The sequence below is a fragment of the Apis mellifera genome, linkage group LG14 (assembly GCF_003254395.2).
Source record: "Apis mellifera strain DH4 linkage group LG14, Amel_HAv3.1, whole genome shotgun sequence".
Classification (NCBI taxonomy): domain Eukaryota; kingdom Metazoa; phylum Arthropoda; class Insecta; order Hymenoptera; family Apidae; genus Apis; species Apis mellifera.
The window spans coordinates 7,316,820-7,337,131 of NC_037651.1; the positions used below are offsets into that span (position 1 = coordinate 7,316,820).

The 20,312-nt window shown below is 42.2% G+C and overlaps 1 protein-coding gene across 15 annotated transcripts in view; it reads left to right on the forward strand.

The window, feature by feature from the left end:
- Positions 1-20,312, forward strand: part of LOC410498 (potassium voltage-gated channel subfamily H member 6) — a 109,501-nt gene that overhangs the window by 37,064 nt on the left and 52,125 nt on the right. For 14 of the 15 annotated variants that reach the window (XM_016916277.2, XM_016916280.2, XM_016916266.2 and 11 more), the window contains 5 exons: positions 10,588-10,774; positions 11,991-12,159; positions 13,449-13,517; positions 15,365-15,489; positions 15,589-15,669. In XM_016916277.2, coding sequence (XP_016771766.1) covers positions 10,588-10,774; positions 11,991-12,159; positions 13,449-13,517; positions 15,365-15,489; positions 15,589-15,669 — 631 coding nt within the window. The remainder of the gene's footprint in view (positions 1-10,587; positions 10,775-11,990; positions 12,160-13,448; positions 13,518-15,364; positions 15,490-15,588; positions 15,670-20,312) is intronic. The other variant, XM_016916270.2, reaches the window with a different exon arrangement.

Consider the following 20,312-nt stretch of genomic DNA (forward strand, 5'->3'; position numbering starts at 1 on the left):
GCGTTTTCTGTCCCAATCGAATTTTCGGTACGATTGTTTTTCGTAGCTTCCAACCAGTGCACTATTTGATATAGGAATTTTAGAATTTCAAGATTCTTCTAATATTCAATCCTTGGCGCGATCGTTAACGTGGAAATGCAAGAAAATTCGAATATTTCGAATATTTATTAGTCTTATTCGAAGAAATTGTTCTTTCGTGTCGAGTTAACGCGATGTGTGGATAGATTAGATTACTTTTTCAAATTGATATCCGTATAACGGTCTCTGAACGGTCTCCCTCTGAAACGAGAGGGAGGCGATTCCTCAAATCTTGGAGGAACACCGTGGGGGATAGGAAAGAAATGTTATTTGCATTTTGGCCAAGATAGAAAGATAACATTGCAACAACGATAGTTGAAATTGGTATTTTCAGAACGATCGAATCGAATTATTCTTTTTATTTATACGTTATTTCGGTGAGGAATTTTTCTATCTGTTGGAATGGCGACGGTGCAAAGTGGCACCATCGAGGAAAACAGTTTTATAATACGGAGTATTGGCAACAAGAGCAGAAAACATGGTAATCTCGAATGATCGAAAGCAAACTCGAGATCAAATATTGGCATGTTTCTCTGTAAACATCAGTTTCGTGCGGTATCGTTGAATTGATTAAAGGTTTCGTAAACAACTCTTATCGATAATTCTACCGCACGAATGAGTCACGAATCGTGGCCTATATTTTCTTTTTTTTTCGTTACCAACTGAATTCGCTTCTCCCTTTCTACGTGTCGATTCACGATTCATTCGTGACGGACGTATTCCTTTCAAATCTGGGCAAAATTCAATACAAAAGAATATTTTCTGTCAAACAAGAGAATAAGAAATAGGAAGATCTCGCATCTCGCGAAAAAGAGAAGCAAAGATTCGAAAGAAATTATCGCGGTAAAGGGAGCATAAAAATATTCTTACATTAACCGCTCAAAGATTATCCATCCCCTCGTTTCTTTTCGATTTGCACGACTTTGAAAAGCGTAGAACGAAGAAAGGAGGAGCTTCTGTTCTTTCGAGGATCAACTCAGAGTCGCCGTTTTTCTTTCCGGCTCGCAGTCGACCATCGATCGAACATCCCTCTTTCTCTCTCTTTTCCTCCCCTAGCTGGGAGCGATTCCTCGGTCTTGGCAATTGTATCGCTGCAATTGCTACTGGCAATCTTTCCACCGATCTCTCCCATCGTTGTTACATCTTCTCGTGATCGCTTTTTATCGCTGAACGATTCTTAAAAACTTTCCACGTTCCTCCTTTTATTCATCAGCGGCGAAATATTTCGTGCTCGAAATAAAAGATTCGACAGGAATTTTATACCGATTGAGAAGAATACAAAATTCTTCCTCGATTTAATGAATATGAGTATCGTCTTGGCGAAAAAGAATAAGTCGAATCGAGATGTAGAATCGAGTAGCAAAGTTGTTACCGTTTCTTTGCCCTTTTAATGCTAGAATACGACATCGATGGATTCGACTTTCTTGTTTAGAGAAACCTCTTCCTCTCCCTCTCATTCATAGATGAATGGGATGAGAGTGTGTGATAATAAATGTAAACGAAAAGAAGGAGGAGGAAAAGAGAAAAATCGTTGTGAAAATCCGTTTTTAAAATTTCGAGGTTGATTGGACGAGGAAATCGACGTGATCCATGGCGAGGATGGATCGCTGTTATATTAATTTCGAAGAAGGAATTCTTGCTTCGACACACAAACTCGAGCAAAATGGGAAAAGTTGTATTCGTATTTCACGGCGTTCGTAAACCAGAGTTTACGACCCCCTTCTTTTTCGGCTAACTGGAGGAAAAATATGTTTTCGACGGTATTTCCGATAAAGGGCAGCTGGTGCCGCGGTCGCAGTTTCTCGTTGGTGCGCGAATCTCGAAGACAGATGCGGCTTATATCTTTGCCGCCGACTATCGCGAAAGAAAACGCCGGCCCCTTTCGTTCTCGTTCGATCGTTTACCGGCGATTTTTGAACACTTTCCGCCAACTCGGCGGCGGAACCTTCAATTTCCTGCCCGATCGCGGGAAACTCGATACTCGTCGACCCAATTCCCAGAAAAAACCAGCCGTTTCCCCCAGGGATCAAGGAAAAATCCTTCCTCCTTCCGTTATTATCCTCCCCGCGCAAATTTTATCTCTCGATGCTTATTATAGCCTATTAATTAACCATCTTTACAGTCTTAAATTAAGTTTTAATTAGTTTTAACCGCGGGTGTGGTTTATGTACACATTGATTTTGATAATAGTAAAGAGATGTGTAGAGTCTGAAGAATACTTTTTTAAATATTTTGATGAACGACAATTGTTGTCTCTGAAATTCGATAAATATATTGAATTGTGATATTATAAGAGTATTATGATTTGATTTTAATAAAATATTTTTCTTTTTCGTTTAGAGCTGTTGGCTATGATAAAAGTAGCTATAATTAAAGAATTTACAAGATGTACAAGATGTAAAGAGATGTGTAGAGTCTGAAGAATACTTTTTTAAATATTTTGATAAACAACAATTGTTGTCTCCAAAACAAATAAATATATTGAATTGTGGTATTATGATTTTAATAAAATATTTTTCTTCTTTTCATTTAGAGCTGTTGGCTATGATAAAAGTAACCATAATTAAAGAATTTACAAGGTATCCGCGAATATTTATAGAAAACATCGTTACTTTTCCTAGTTTCTTTTCATCTCTATTTTCCAAGTATACACGACTTATGCCAGATACCTCGTTACCTTCTAATTAACAAGAGCGCAGTATCGATTCGCGAATAGATTCCTCCCCAGATCTTTATCTCTTTATCAGGAAACATTATCGTAAAATCATTTAAGATGAACTCGTCGTATTGTTATCTTATCCGATTAAAAAAATCGTCGAGCTTCATATATTCAATATCGTTTCAACTTCGAGAATTATTTTAGAAATAAAATAGAGAATACTTAAAAAAAAAAGAAAGTAATAATTTCCAAGAATCGCTCGCTCGCTCGATAACGTTGATAAATAAAAGAGGGAAAGGGGAGGGAAAATTAGAAATTAGAAATTTCTCGACGAGAGGATTATCTCTTATTACTCGCGTGACGCACGAGTACAATTTAATCAAAATAAAGTGTAGGATGATTTAAACGCACGCGTGCGATGACACTTCTCCGCTCCGTGATGGAAAGGGTGTCCTCGCGGGAGGCACGCGAGTGGCGTTGGCGCGACATAAACAACCCCCTCGGAACCAGGGAGGGAAGCACGACGGGGAATAATGCGATCGGGGTGCTTGCCGACCTTGGAGTCGAGCATCAACTAACGGAGACGACGCGCCGTTTTCTCTCGTCAAGGCGAGGCGAGGCGAGGCGAGGCGCGCACGCAACCGCAACCCGGCCGATCGTCGGACGAGTTGGCCGACGATGACGGATACCTTGGAAATACGTGACGAGCGGGGAGGGGCGGGTTTCGAGCAGTCCATGGGGCACGCGATGCCAATTTTGCGACACTGATAAAAATCTGAGAGGGAAAGAAGGAAGGAAAATAGGACGTGGATTCTCGATCGTTTGGAAATTTTTCGAAAATTGCTCATTCCGCGTCGAGGCTATCTCGATTTTTTTTATTCCTTTTTAGAAAGAATAATGATTCGTGGAGGGATTTGAAGATTTGAAATTTTCTCTTTGTCGTATTATTTTAAGATTTTTTTCTAGTTGTAGAAAATTTACTTTACTCTTGGATTATTACTCTTTTTCGACGAATCGAATTGCAATCGATGATTCAAGATTTCTAACAATTAATCAGAGCAAAAGGATTAACTATGAAATTTTCTAGAAGATAATCGATCTTTCTTTGCTGTACTATTCTAAGATTTTTTTTTTTTCTTTTTTTAGTATTGATTCTAGTCATAGAAAATTTACTTTACCTTTGGATTATTACTCTTTTTCGACGAATCGAATAGCAATCGATGAGTCAAGATTTCTAATAATTAATCGAGAGCAAGGGGATTAACTATGAAATTTTCTGAAAGATAATCGATCTTTCTTTGCCATACTATTCTAAAATTTTTTTTTCCTTTTTTTAATATCGATTCTAGTCGTAGAAAATTTACTTTATCTTTGGATTATTATTCTTTTTCGACGAATCGAATTGTAATCGATGAGTCAAGATTTCTAATAATCGAGAGCAAGGGGATTAACTATGAAATTTTTTGGAAGATAATCGATCATTCTTTGCCGTACTATTCTAAAATTTTTTTTAGTATCGATTCTAGTCGTAGAAAATTTACATTACCTTTGGATTATTACTCTTTTTCGACGAATCGAATTGGAATCGATGATTCAAGATTTCTAACAATTAATCGAGAGCAAAAGGATTAACTATGAAATTTTTTAGAAGATAATCGAAAATTCTTTGTCGTACTATTCTAAGATTTTTTTTTTAGTATCGATTCTAGTAGTAGAAAATTTATTTTATTCTTAGATTATTACTCTTTTTCGACGAATCGAATTGGAATCGACGAGGTCTCGATCGTCAAGATTTCTAATAATTAATCGAGAGCAAGAGGACAAACTATAGATGTCTCAATTATTTTCCTTTAACGAATTGCTTTCTATCGACGAATCGTCCAGTCTTTCTTTCTTTCCTTCTTTCTTCCTCGTAAATTTCGAACGAGTTTGACCTCGAATCGTATAGAACGCTTCGTTATTACTTTGTAAGTTCATCCGAATTCTTTTTCCTTTATTACGGACAGATAGTGTGCGGCAACAATGATAACAATAACGGTAATCACGCTTGCTCGAAAAACTACGAACCAATATTCCCTCAGATTCGAGCGAATAATTAACATCGACCGACTAATCGAGCACGGAAGCTCGTGGTCGATTCAAACTTGGCCACCGATCGTACAAAGTCGGTGCGACGCCATTAGGTTTGGAAAGAAAGTTTAAGGCTTGATTAAGGGATAGGTTGGTTAAAGCTGTACAACGACAAAGAGGAATGTCCCGGTTTTGCAGCTCGCCCCAAGGTGAGCCGCAAAGTTGAACACGCGATCCTGTGAGGACTGTCAGGTGTTTAAGAAGCAAGGTTATCCGGAAACGCGTTTCGCATTCGAACCGCTTTCCATTATTATTATCCTTAACCTAACCCGGTCTCAACTTTGATTTAACGCATCCCCAAGGATTTTAACGAGCCAATACTTTTCTGAACGCGCCCCCTCAAATTTATGGATAAATAAGGGAATGAGTGGGAGAGAGAGAGTTTTGGAAGAAGTTTGGAAGAAGTGAAAACTTGGTTTAAAAGGAAGGAAATTTCTTTTATCGATTCGTCTCGTTCTGGAAACTCACTCGTCTCTTCATTTTATCTCGGGGTTGATAAACGGGGTTGAGACGAAAGGGCAGAGGAGTATTTCTATTTTTGGATAAAAAAATTTAAAGAAAAGATTCATTGGACGAAAGAAAAGAATCGTAGAATTAATTAGAGAAATTATCTTAATTATGAGATAGGATATTAATTAAGGGCATTGTGCAACTCGTGTATTTATAATTGTTTCAAGAGATACGTTTTTTTCGAGTACGACATAACGAAGAATCCAATTCTTTCTTTTTTTTTTTCCTCTCTTTTTTGAGAGCAGAGTCTGAAACAAGATTTGCCCCGTTTACACGTTTAATCCTCTTACGAAAAAGGAAAAAAGAAAAAAAAAAGATTTCTTGTTATTTATGATCTCTTATGTAGCGTCGAAACAATTCCGTTTTTCAAAAGCAAAGCGAAAAGAAGCTATTCACCTCAGGTTTATTCCTTTTCAGAGGGGGAGAAAAAAGAGAGAAAGAAAAAAAAAAGAGAATTCTCCCCAGAAAGGGGAGAGAACACGCGTCTCCACGCGTTGAATCTTTCACCTTCACGGGAGAGGAGAGAGATATAACGGTGTCGCGTGAATAAACAGAGGAGCCGTGAATGAACAGGTTGAATTGAAGAAGAAGGAAAAGGAAAAGGAGATGAATGGGGAGGGGCCGGTGGCTTTAATCGCAGATTTTTATCTCGCGTCGAGAAGCGTGCGTGACGATAATACTGGAAAGTTGCATTAACCTCGTAACCCTTTGGTGTCTGGACCAAGAAACGAAACTCGAGCTAGAACTATAACTACAAACTCCTTTTCTTCCTCTTCTTTTCTTTCGAAAAGAAATAATGAAATCGTAATTAAAAGTCACTTGATTAATCGGACGAAATTAAACACGTTTCAGTATCGATCTCTCGTTTATGGAGAGAGAGCTAAATTTGGGTCCACGATATTTCGAGATAAAGCTGATGATTCACACGGTGTATCCGTGCGCCAATGTTGACTTTTAAAACCCCTTTCGAGGGGGTTGGGGTTGAGAGCAGTTTCTTGTTTCGAGAGACGTTGTGCTTCCAAGAATCCTCGAGAGGGGAGAGAAATTGAAGAAATCCGGGGGTCTTAGGTCTGGAAAAGTTACGTCCGATCTTGTAATTGGAGACAGAAATTCTCGAATTTCGAGAAATTTGACGGGGGGAAGGATGGTGTATATAAATTGGAATTAAAGGAAAACGGTGTCGCGGCATTTAATCATGGCACGGTTTGAATTATTATTATTATTCGTCGGCCAAAGTTTGAGGGAGAAACGCGTTGCCCAAACGCGTTTAGTATCGTAATTCCGAGAATTATTAATCGTTAATATAATTCAAAGATGCAAGTCGGTCGCTTGGCAAGTGGTTGGCTACCGAATATCGTTTCACTTTTAATTTATTTCCTTTTCGCTGGCTCCGAGAGATAGGGAACGCGGAATAAATGGGATTGAAACGAGCAAATTGATAGAGAAATCATAAGAACGTTATAAATTCTTGTCAATTTGCGCGAATTGAAAAATATTATATTTAACCACTCGGTGTCGCCACTCGTCTCGTTCTATCTTTATTTATCGATCCTCCTTTCTAGCTCCTTCTCTTTTCTCATCCTTTCCTTTATCCTTCTTTTTCAATTGCCTTCTCTCGTAATCCCATTACAACCCTTCCTTACGTTTCAACGTATTTTTGCATTTATTGAAATTCCTCCGTTTTCGAATTCGATTCTCAGCCTGCTGAGGGATGTAAGAAACTTTTTCCAAAGATATTTTTCCCAATAATCATAGATTACGAAGGAAGATTTTATTATAGAAAAAATCGAACCCTTTAAAAGCTTAATTGTAACGAAGCTAACAATGGTTTGCGAGATATTTAGGATTAGGAATTATCGAGTGGAAATTGGAGAGCGAAGAAGGACACAGATTCTTGGGTAAACGGAACGCGCTAGTTTCCTATCGAGCCGCATTATGGTTGTTTTTCTTCTTTCCTTCTCTTTCCTTTTTTCCCTTCTCGTAGAGGCCTTGGCGTGTTCGCACGCACCAGTCGATTCCAAGCGATATTCTCGCTCGGTTTCTGGTGTTATAGAGAGAGAGATGGCGAAACGGTATTTGCCGGGTTGAAAGTAATTTCATCCACGGAACGCGAGTAAAAAAAAATTATCGGAGCATGCATCGCGGGGAGGGGAGGCTTTTCTCGAGTTAAAATCCGTCGTAAAAGGGCGAGAGTAAGAAACAGAGTAATGCGTTTCAACCAGTGTTGAGAGAGGAGGAGGAGGAGGAGGAGGAAGGAGGAAATCGCCGCATAATGAAATTCATCGGTGAGCGCAAGCGTGGGATTATTAATTATTCAAGCTTTGGTCGTATTAGTGTCGAGGTTTAACAGGTTTAAAATTCATAAAGAATTCAGATGCGTTGCAGGAAATAAGCGGAATGAAACTCGCGGATCGCGTTTTATACGGAATCGCGTTTGCATGCGATTTCGTTCCCGAGCTTCGTTGCAAATTCTTTCAACGCGTTATCGTGCTGAGACGAATCTAAGGAGAGGGAGGCGTGAAATGAGGCGAAAATTGTGCAATTGCAAATCGATTCTCTCTTTTTCTCGCGATCGAAACGAATATTTTAACGACGACCTCCGTTTAATAATCCGATTCAAAGAAGTAAAATAAAAGAAAATTATATATACACGCAATTGTATACCTTTTCAACCTTCGATTAAATTATTCTCTTCGATCCACCCGATAAAAACATCGTTTTTCACAAACATCTTATTCTTTCTCTTATCTCTTATTTTCAACTGTGAAACGACGTGAGATTACTTGTCGCCAATTTTATTTATTTATTTATTTGTTTCGAGTTCATTTGATTATCGCAACTACGATAATCAAATTAGAGCCTTCCACGATCGTATCCAAGAAGGGAGCTGCTACTGCGCGACGGCAATTTACCACTTTTTAGACGTGTACATTCCTTGAACCCACCCCCTCCAATGGCGTGCAAACGCCGCAAGGTAAAGTTGCGCCGTTGAAAGGAGAGCGGGTTGCGGGGGTGTGGAGAAAGAAGAGAAAAAAAGGCGGTAGTCCATTACGTGGATCTATTTGTATTAGGAAATCGCTCTGTCAACACCGAGGGGGATCGATGTCGGGGCCGAGGATTGGTCCTTGGTGAACGTATAGCATAGACAAGGTCTAACGGATCGTTTTCGAACTCGATCGCGTTCCGGGGAGATTCGCTTCCCTTGCGTAAGTAAAAAAGACGTCGCAGCAGTTCGTTACACGGCATTGAACGCATTGCGCAACCGAGTGAAATAAACATGGAACGAAACGGGTGGCCAAGTGTTAAAATTCTGGTAAACAATCTCTCGAGACAATTTAAACAAGCATCGAGAGACGAACGTCCAAAACGTCGTCGGTCGAAACTTTCGCCTGGCGATCGCCTTTGATCCGTGCCTCCGTCCTATATCCGTTTTTTCTTGCTTTTCCAACGCGAAACGAACAGTCGTGACGCGAAGACTCGCGACTTCCTCTAACGGAATTAACCGCCGTATCCCCGTTTCCATCCCCTCGGTGCATACAAATGGCTGTTGCAGACACGGTTCTGGAGAGAAAGAGAGGAGTTGATTCGTTCCACCCTTGTGAAATATGCACGCCAACGGATATATCGTTACGGGGGAAAGAAAAAGAAGAGAGAGAGAGTTCCACGCGAGGGAAATTCTCATTACGCGTTGGAAATGGTTGGAAATGTTCCAAACGAAACTACCCTGAACTTGTCCCCGCTGTGAACAACCGAGCCAATACAACAGCTCTCCTCCTATCCATTTTCGAATGGAGGTTGCAATCGGCCGGCACGAAAATTTTTCCAGACACCGGATCGATACGCGCACACATGCATGGAATTTCCGACGAATTAAACACACCCTTTCGCCGTTTCCGGGTTAACGCGGCTGTTGTTCCGCCGCTGCACCCTTTTCGTGCCCAATTATCGGAGACGTTCGATTTCCCATCCAATGGAGGATCGGGTTTAAATCGCGTTTTCGTTTCGGAAACTTTGGGGAAATCGAGAAAGAAGGACGATCGTCGACAATTTCGAAAGCTTTGTTGCGAGGAAGGATTGGAAACGAAGTGTGATCGAAACAAGGTTTGGAAATTTCGTTTCCCTTCCGAGTCGAGGCGATCACGGTTAACGAAACAAAGTCCAAAGTTTGTTCAAAGTTGTACACGTATAATACGCGGTGTCCCTCCCCCCGTGTGTATCGCGCTGCGCCCCCGTCAATTTTCGTATCGATTGCCAAGTCTGACCTAACACTGACACACTTCACTCGCCAAGTCTGACCTCTGCCGCGTATCGATCGTAATCTCACGATTTCTACGATTCACGGAACACGTGGAACACTTTCGCCATTTTCAGAGACAGCCAGCCACGAGGTGGACACGGCCGCCTCGACAAATTTATCATGTTCTTCAATTGGGAGAGGGGCGAGCAAAGACCACGACCAGTCGGGGCGACGATAAAATTGTTAAAATCGATCGTCGAAGGGGAAGGGGATCGTGCGAGGGGAAAATGGAATGTCAGTCGAACGTTTCTCGCATACGAGATGTCGACGCGTTGTTCCTTTTTTAGCGGGAGGGAAAGAAGGAGAATATGGATCTTGGGATGCATGTTGATGCAACCGTGCACTCGATTTCAGAATTGCATTTCCCTTCCCTTGATAGAATTTCTTTGGAAATATATCGCTCCGGGAGGAATTCGAGAAGGAATTCGCTCGGTATTTACGATTAAAGAATAGGAATATCGTTGGATTCCCTTTTCTCGATGAGAAGGAAAAGAGAATCTCTAAGGGTGAAATTAGCTCGCGATAATCAGGCAACTTGGTATCGAGATTGGAATTTTCGAAGGACGTTCAAACCATCCCTCTCGCTGATGAAAATCGAACTTTGAGAACTACGCGAGTGGAATACGCGCTTCGATTTTGTTATCACTTTGGAGAGGGCGTAGCTTTGAGGGATGAATATATTCGAGTATATTCTATTCCTAGGTGGAGCTACGCTCGATAAAGTTTCGCTTCCAGTGAAATATTTCCCATACTTTCCTTTCTTTCTTTCTTTCTTTCTTTCTTTTTTTATATCGGATTAAAGTGGCCGAAGAAATTATCCAACGAAAAGGTATTTCTGGTTTCTTTTAATGGTTAATCGGGCAACGAGCGAGCGTTCCATTCATCTAATGGAAGGATCGTCTGTATTTTCCAGCCCACTAACATGTGGTTCACCTACAATGATGGAATCTTGGGGTCCTGGGAGGACTGGCACACCCCCGCCTGCTCTTCCACCCCCTCCAGCTGGGAGCAACAATGGTGGTGCAACGTCTGCAGCAACCGCAACCGTTGCACAGCCCAGCACAACCGCGCCGATTGCCAGCCCGGAAGGGGTGAGCGACGTAAGTGAAGTAAAACCATGGAAGAAAATTTTCAATTTCAAATATCCCCACGAAAAAAATTATTCTCTCTCTCTCTTTCCCTCTTCATCCTCGCAAAATTATCATATTCTCAAATTTATCGCAAAGCGAAACAACGATCGAATCGTTGGTTCAACGTGGAAAAAGAGAGAGAGGGAAAAAAAAATATCCTCCTCGACGGGAAACAATATCGTTCCATAAAGAGCGAGAAGAAATGAAAGAAAAGTCGTTGGTATATAATACAGTAGGCTCGAAACGCGCAACGCGAAATGCAAGGTTACGACGGCGTGCAAAGGTCGGGCTAATGGCGCATACCTAAGTTGCACACAATCGGGGCGGGGGTGTGCGGGGGATGAAACCACCCGTCGCGCCAACTCCTTCCATCCATTTCAATTTCACAAGCATCCGTCGAACGGGGGGAGGTGACGGACGTTGGTCGCGCTATCGAACCGTGCTAACCGAATCGCCGGGATCATTCCCCGTTCCCACGAGCATCCGCCAATTTTCGCACACCCTCCATTTGCACGCCTCCCCTCCCCAATTCCCCTGCCTCCTCCTCCTTCGTCCTCGCTCCTCTTTGTCGTCCTCCGCGTTGGAAATTTTTATTAACGAACGTTGGAAATTGAGAAATTGGAAATTGACTCTCCTCCCTCCGTATTTTCGTTGTTTTCGAAAATGGGGGCGCGATGGAAGAAGCGAAGAAAAACGACGATGCGCGCATTGGTGTAATACGTACACGCTCCTCGTTGCTGCCGACATGTTTCGCCTTAGCCTTAAACCTTAGCCCTCAACCCCGAAGGCCTCTCCCTCTCCCCTCCCTTGTTCGCTCCTCCGGGTAAATTCAGCCTGATCGCGTGCACCCGCTTCAAAACACGTCCGGTATCGATCGTGTCGCAGGAGTGTACGCGATGCTAACGATATACCAGTAGGGTTGTCACGTGAAACGGAAGTCCGAGTCAAGGGTAGAGCTATCTACGTGTGACCAACTCCCCCCTCTCTCTATATGTATACATGATATGTACATAATAGATCGCGTTTCCAATTTCGCCTTGTTGTTGTTGTTGTTGTTGTTATCGTTGATTAGAAGTAAAAAAAAAAGTCGAGTGAGATTAGTACAATGTACATTCGTCTATTATTCTCTTTTCTTTTCCTCCCTTCTTTTTTCCCCCCCGTTTTTCTTTCGTCCGTTGTTTTCCAGGTGTCCCAAAAGTCTGGAATTTGGGAGGGGGCGAACTTCTCGGCGGCCGGCGGCGCGGAGGGACCGTCCCGAAGCGTGTCGCATGCGGCGAGCTTGGACGCGATCTCGAGGAGGGCGGTGAAACCGGACACGGCGAGGGTGCCGTGTCGCAGCCTCACCTGCAGCGTTTGTAAGTAGCTCAACGTACACCCCCACCCCACCCCTCCCCACTGCTCGTTCGCTCGTTTCCTGTTTTCAGTTTCTCTTTCTTCTTCTTCCGCCCACCCCTCCCTCTCCCTGTTTCTCTCTCTCTTTCTCTGTCTCTCTGTCTCTCTGTCTCTCTCTCTCGGTATTCCGTGGTATTGCCTATTGACATGTCAGCTCGAGCTTTTTTTTTTCCCTCTGTGAAACGGCGGCTTTTTTTATCTTTTTTACAAACGACGGTCGATGATGGTTTTTTTTTTTGTTTAGGTGTTGCATTATTCGCCCCGCCCGTGTCCCCAAACCTCCTCCCCCCCCCCATCGCCTATCCTCCTGTGAACGACACGGGACGACAGGGGCGACACGGGTTCGCTTTCAAACCACGATCGCGATCGTGGTCGCGACCGAGATCGTGGTGGCGAGGGGAGGAGAGGGGGTGGATGGGCCCGAGAGCGTAGAGATATATATATATATATATATATGTATATCTATTCGTTTCGCTCGTTTCGCTTTCGCAGAGAACGTGCGATCGTATGCGTGCGTGCGTGCGTGTGGGTGTGCGCGTGTGTGTGTAAACGCCTCGAATGCGGATGCAGCTATTGCGGCGAAATTGCAATTAACGATGTACAACGTAATAGTGTCGCATGCGATGTTCCGTACCCCGCCCCTCCCCCTCGACTGTTGACAGATAGTAGTTGGCGTGCGTGCCGGAGAGGTTTGCGAGAAAGCTTTCGCGTGACGGAGTTTGTCACGAAGCTTCTTCGCTTCGGATCGAATCTGCATATAGCGTGTAAAGGAGACGAAATGTTTTGGTATCGAAAATTTTTTTTCGCGAAACGATAACGAAAATTTAACTCTATCTCGCGTGTTATCTCGTATGGATGTTGTTGGAAGAAAAAAAGAGAAAATTAAAGTTCGCTATCTGTCAACTATCGAGAAAAGGTATCGAGAGAACGTCGAAAAGAACGTCGTGTATCCACGGCCGAGCGTTGCCTCGGTGAAACGGCGCGAGTTGGCGCTCGTTGACCGAGCGCAACCCCCCCCTGTTACTACCCTCGAAGTGAGCGTCGATGGAACGCCGCGTTATCCATCGATCAATCCCCCCTTCCCGCTCTTTGAATCCCTCCCCCTCTCTCCCCCTGAATTATTTAGGCGCGATTATCCTCACCTGGCCCTCCATTCGGATCAGGCGTGACCCTCGATCAAAAAAAAAAAAAAAAAAAAAACGTTAAAACAATATAAAAATCCAAAAGTCAAACAACAGTGAACGTATTTTAGTAGCGGGCCGAGGGAGCGAACACGTCACCCTCGAGCGACGACCAGCGACAGTCGATAATCTCACGGAAGGTAAAACAGGATGGTGCAGCCCGTCTGCAACCCCTTTTCGTTTTTTCTTTTTAACCGACCGAGCGCCGGCGAGTTTGCACCCCTTTTACAACTTACCAAGCGCTTGCGGCTTCTCTTTTTTGTTGGTCATGAGCTTTTTCCACAGATAACGTAACCGTTGTCCGATTCAGCTTTCATAGGCCTGTTTTCTATATCCTGCCTCCATTATTATGTATTACTATACATATATATATATTTATATATATACCGCTCTTATTTACTCGTTTACATTCTCTCTGTCTCTCTCCACGTCACTCTCTCTCTCTCTCTCTCTCTCTCTCTCCTTTCGTCTTTTTTTTCTTTAGCAACGCATCACCTTCCAACCCTCTTTCTTCCTCCTCCTCCTCCTCCTCCTCCCCTCATTTCTTCCCTCGTGTACCACTTGTACCGTGTACTGTTTACAAGACGAGCACCGTAGCATCGCACGGTCAGCCATTTTGTACTCCCGCGAACTCACGAAATTTAGTTCAAGATCCAAGATTTCTCTGAAACGAAATGAATGGTGATCGTTTCATATACGCGGAGGATAGTGACGACGAATCTTTGTCGAGGCTATGGAGTACGGAAGGCTGATCGAAACATGGGAGCTAACGAACTTGTTAATTACGCTTTTTTATCACGCGATGGGGCAAAGAAATTGGCTGAATCTCTTTTCTTTTTCTTTTCTTTTCTTTTCTCTTTACACGGCTTTCTCTTCATCCTCTCTTTCTTTTTTATTCAAGCGAATTGTATCGTTCAAATTATCCGGATAAGTTTTCTTCCTGTATTTATTATATTGGGAAATGGTGTAGAGGAGGGAGATCACTCAGTCGACTTACGTGTCATTGTACAAATCATCGCGTTAGAATAAAGATTTCCCACTACTTCCCCGTCTTTATGTGTATCTATATACATGTCTATATACATACATTATAAATTTTATAAATATATATATACACACATACACACACATATCATCTTGCAGAAAGTAGAAATTATCGCATTGTCATCTCTATATGAATAATTACACGGTCATTTTTTTATCAATTAAACGATCAATTTCTTTCACAGGTATGCAGCTTTTAGTGCAGAATTGACTAACCCAATATAACGAACACACTATTTCAACGCTTTTAGAACGAGATATAGGCTCGGTTGTTTCGTTGTTTTCCTTATATTTTTCTTCATTCGTTTCTTTTCACCTATTATTTCTCTTCTATATATATTCCGCAAACATATACCTACACCGTGCGTAGGCTCTGTATCTTTTCCACCATCTTTTCTTCTTTTTTTCCTCTCTACTCTACAGTAATGAAACCGTTATTATCTTTTTCTTTTTTTTTTGTAAAATAGACGACAATTTGAATCACTCGTGACTCATATCTGTGCGCTTACTACTATCTATCTTGATCGTATTTTAGAAATAGTGCGTGTCGTTGTAATTTGATTTGATTAGCAAGACAGACTTTATTATTCAGGCGTTAACATCGATAAGCGAGTTTGATTCCATTCTCTTCAATATCTGTTTCTTTCTTTCTTTCTTTCAAGCTTTGATAAATCAGAAAAAAAGAAATTGTATTGTGCACCGAAGTTTAGCAAATTGTTATTATTACGCGCGAACGTACATACAGATTAGATACGCCAGATCTATATATACCAATAATATTTTTTTCCGTGACACCGTTGGGATAGTTTTTGATTTTGAATCGAGCCTGTATTTCACACAGTATAGTTTTGATAATAGGATATAATCGAATATATCGTGAAACACACGAACGGCACGAACACCTCGTATCTCCTCCCGCTGATCCCGATATTTCTGTTTCTAGCAACTAAACACTCGAAAATCTTTCCCGGCGTTGCGTCCGAAAGTGACTTGCAAAAATGGCGGATGTCGAAAGACCGGAAGTCGCCATCCCTCAGCCAGATGGGGCCAGATTCCATCAAACACAAAGTGAGCATACGCAGATCCGATCTGTCCCTTTTAAATTTTTCTAAAAAAAAAAAGAAGAAGAAGAAAGATTCTCTAATTCTTCGTTTTCATCCGTTGCAGTTCTCCTTGCAGGACAACGGGTCCGCGAAATACTTCCAAGGAGCCATGCACACGTCGAACATGGGAGAAAAGGTAGCCCAGGTAAGCCACGCATTCCGCAAGCAAATTTCAATAGGATTTCTCTCTTGATCGTCGGTTGGATTGAGTTTGGAAATTATCGAAAAGTTGGGCTAAAGTCAGATGGCGCGAATTTACATGCGAACCCTCACCGTCTTGGAACTTTGGTCGAGGAGGGGAACATCATCGAGCTCTTTCGACTTCTTCTAATAAACTTCACGTTATCTTGGGATGAGAGGAAAAAGAAAATTCTGATTCAGGGGCGAAAAAATTTCTTCGTCCTTTAATCTCTCTCCTTCTTTTTTTTTTCCTTCTCGACACGAGGCGGCAGAATTATCGTTCACCGTTCACTCGTTCACCCCGAGAAAACTTTTAATCCTTTCTGGAGTTTTGGAAGTTTTGCATTATGATGGAAAAATTTCCCTCGTAAGAAGGATGTTTCTTCTTCGAAAAGTAAATCTTTTCCTGGCTGGTTTCTCTTTTTTTTTTACAGAAGTTTGATGGGAAGAGAGTTTTCTTATTCGATTCAGGGGAAGACGAATTTAGTTTTTTAATAAACCTAAACGAAGATCCAAGGAGATGCAAAGTTTCAAAGTAATCGTAATCCGTCCGGTTATTTTCGCCTCGTAAACGTGATTTCTTCGGAGAGAGCCTCTTCGTTAAACGCGGAATATTTTCCAAAGTTTCGTTAGATTATTCGTCCGCTACGCTGCTTTCCACCTCGTGGCCTCGTTTGATCGACATGCACCGCGTCCATCTCCCAGGCGACCGCACAGTCGTCCGGCATATCTCATCTCGCATCACTGAAAATGGAAGATCTCCATTTCTATCTTTCGCGATCGAGCTCCTTCCCCACCCGAAATTTTTGAAATTTCCAAATATTCGCACCCGTGCAGAACATCGGTTGATTCCAACGGTAGAAGAAATACAGAAATAATAGATTTTCGAATCGAGGATCCGTTTCGCGGTTGAGGGAACGGACTTTATCCGCGTTGGCGGTGGCTAAAGGATGGGTATAAATAGCGAAAAGATAATGTTGGATTATATCTATCTGCCAAGAAATTTCGTTTCGCGGAGGAGAAATGGGGGAATTGTATGTAGGTCATTTAAAATGCTTGATGCTACCCTTGCGTTGTTTTATCGATCACGTGCAATGCATATATTACCTTTCATACATCCTACGCTACCTGTTTTCCCCGATAAACATCTATATTTATTCTTCGGGGGTGAAGGAATGAATATTTTATATAATATACCAAACGTGTTACGTGTTATTTCAAAAAGAAAAGAAAAGAAAGAAAGAAAGAAAGAGGAAGCAAAAAGGGGGAGGGAAGAAAAACGCATAGCGGGGACAAGCAAGTTATTTTTCCTCGGAAAAATACTGACCCAGTATTTCGCTATTTATAGTTTCTAGGTCTCATAGAAGAGCGATACAGTTGTTTCGAACGAAATTCACAGCATTGTTGCCAATCATGTGGCAGAGTGGTATAGAGACGTTTATCATGACACCCCGTGGTAACGCGGCCCCGGCTGGCGCCAATCAGTCTGCGCCGCAGTCGCCGGGGGCGGGAATACACCCGCACTCTGGATTTCCACAAATTGATGCCGATTTTATGCCGTGATACCTCGAAAAATTTCCTCCATCGCGTTGGCAATTTCGCGTGGAGGAGAAGAAACGAGAGCCCAATGAGAGACTCTCTGAAAAGTATTACACAGGCGCGATTTTAATCTTTTCCTAAGGATAAGATTTAAATTAAAAGAGCAAGAGCAAGATAGAAAGAAAGAAGAAAGAAAACGAGAAGATGGAATCTCTTGATTTAAAAATTAAATACAAAATTGTTATACAAGAATTGTGTGAATGTATTCGAAATTATTCGAACCGTCTGTCTTAATTAATATTGGATGATCCGCTTGAATCCTCGTCGAGAGAGGTGACGGATTCTATAAAAGTCGATATCATCTGGCGAGGGGGGAGGGATTACACGACAGGTTGCCGAATAATTTATAACTCTCGAGAGGAGGGTGAGAAGAGTTGACTCTCGCACTACTCCCCTGTGAATAAAGATTTCCGTCGGCGGGAGTCTTGGAACAAGTGGCGACATATACTTTGCACGCTCTCATTGTCATTGCTTTTCTCCTCGGCCGAGGATCGGATGGATGGATGGATGGAGAGAAGCCCACTCGATCGGTCTCTCCTCAGGGACCGCCGGCCTTTAAACATTTTCCTTGTTTGAAATACAGGCGACGCCTCGTACAGCCGACACGCTTATCGACGCTTGTAGAGGGTCAAATGTCGTCTCGAGACTTTCAACTCGTCGTGGAAAGAAAGAGCTCGTTCGACACGAATAACACGTTTGGCACGTATTTACAAGCACGTATTAAAGTGATAAACTTGATTCACCCGTTTATAGATCGTGAAAATAGAGCAAAACACTCGATGTGTTTCGATGATTTTTTAAAGGGAGGAGGGTTTCGATGTATATATATATATATACGTATATGGAAGCAAGCAGGTTTAAGCTAATTTCACAACGTCACGACGATCCGATGTTCGTTATATATCGTTCGATCGACATCGAATCTTTCCATCATCCCCTTAACCGAGTTTCGCAAACTTTTTTTCGTGCATACGAAACTATTGGCGGACTAACTCTTTCGTAATCGATACGTATGGCCGCAGTTACGGGCAATTTTATCGCTTTGAGCGATGCGACGAGACTTAGGAAAGGGAATCATTGAATTTATCATCCTCGAATAAATGCCGGCTAATTTTATAAATGTTGCAACATTACGTCTTTCTAAATAGACCAATTTCGTGGCAATGCTTGAAAACAAAAGGAAAAAAAAGGGTGGAATTTTTCACTTTTCTCTTTGGAAAATCCTTTCCTCGAAATCGCTTCCCACTTTATCGGGATTTTAATAATATTTTTTAACGGTGTATCAATTTATTTTTCATCATTCCTTCGTGAATCTTCGACTCGACCGATCGAAATGCAGGACAGGATCGGTTTCTTCTTTCCCTCGACATTCGATCGGTCAAGCTCATCATCGTTGCCGAAGCTATTTACATCGGGCGGGCTCGAAGCCGCCAATATCGATAACCGATACCGCGCCTCTTCTCCCCGTCACAGGCCTCGAGCAACGTTGTTACCACGATGTCGCGGAAACTATTACGGTGGATTAAAGACACGCCTATTGTTGCCGGCGACAAAGGGTTCCCCGATCTTCGGGAATTCCTTTAATAACCGCAGAAACAATCCCATTTGTCCCGTTGTTGAAAATTATTCGTCCTCGCCCCCGCCTCTCGAATCGAGGAGAAAACGAAATTGCATCGTATCGAGAATTTTTAAGTAATTAAAAAAAAGAGAGAAAAGGATGACGCGATTCTATCGATTTATGTTGGATATTTGTAAATTTTTCTCTCATTTTTCTAAACATTGCTAGGAAGGAGAAGAGATTTTTTTTCTTTACAAATGATCTTTGGAAATGGTATATTTTTTCCAATATTTGATTGATGAGATTGGAAAGATTCTTCTAGGAAAAGGTTAGATTATTTAATCGTATTTTGCAACAAGATTTTGCATAAAGAAAAATGTTACACGCTTCGTTACGTGGATTAATCGAAGCGTGTAATGGGATAATCGCGTTTCTTTGTAAAAGAAGAGATAGAAAGAAAAATAACCCCTTAAACCCCGCGTTTGTTATCCCTGAACCGTAAAAAATTGTCCGCGAAATTTAAAAGCTGGATTAATTAAGCTATTATCGCGTAATTACATCACTACTCTGAATAAAAATTGTCTCGAGTTAAGAGCGAAGTTACAACATCAAATATTCCCGTGGCAAAATGAAATAGCAATAGGTTAAAGTGTGCAACAACATCGAAGAAAAAAGGATGTTCCTCTCACTTTGAACGATGGAAAGGACGAGTGGAACGAACGTTGCATTAATCGGACGACGATTAGACGGAAAGGAACTGTTCCAGAAACAGTTAAAACAGTTACTTCAAAAAATAGAAAGAAGAAGAAGAAGAAGAAGAAGAAAAAAAGACTGCGACAAATTTCCAACGAAAAGACACCAATCTATATTAAGATCTCTGGCAAGAACGACAAAGAATCTCGATAAAACTCCCAATATCCAAGAGAAAGAGCAGAGGAAGAAGAAGCAGAAGGGAGGAGAAACGGAGGGGAAGAGAGAGACAAAAGCAAAAAGAGGAGAGAGAGAGAGAGAGAGAGAGCGAGGAGATCCCGGAAGAGAGACAGGGACGAGCGAGGGTGAAAGACGGATACACCGACGGGCGGTAAAAGAGAGAGAAAGAGAGGGGGTATGGCGTATAGCGTCGGCGTTGATCGAAGAGAGAGGGAACGATGGCGGAGGAAGGTGTGCTCGAGGGACGAGGCAAAGGAGGGGTGGTTGGCAGAGGCTCGCCGATAGAAGGCGCTATTGTCAGTGTCGCAGTATCCCCCGTCCTGCCCGGCAGGTTACACCGTCGCCACTCCGTCCACATCGTCCCTGAAGGAGCGCAGAGAGCACATGTAAACGGTGAATTGATAAGACTGGAAGAAAAAAAAAAGGCCGGGCTGCGCGTGAACGCGTGTTCCACGATCGAAGCTTCGTGGCCGATCGTCGTCCAACGAATGGCGCGCGTTTCATTTCCCGATGAGCGAAAA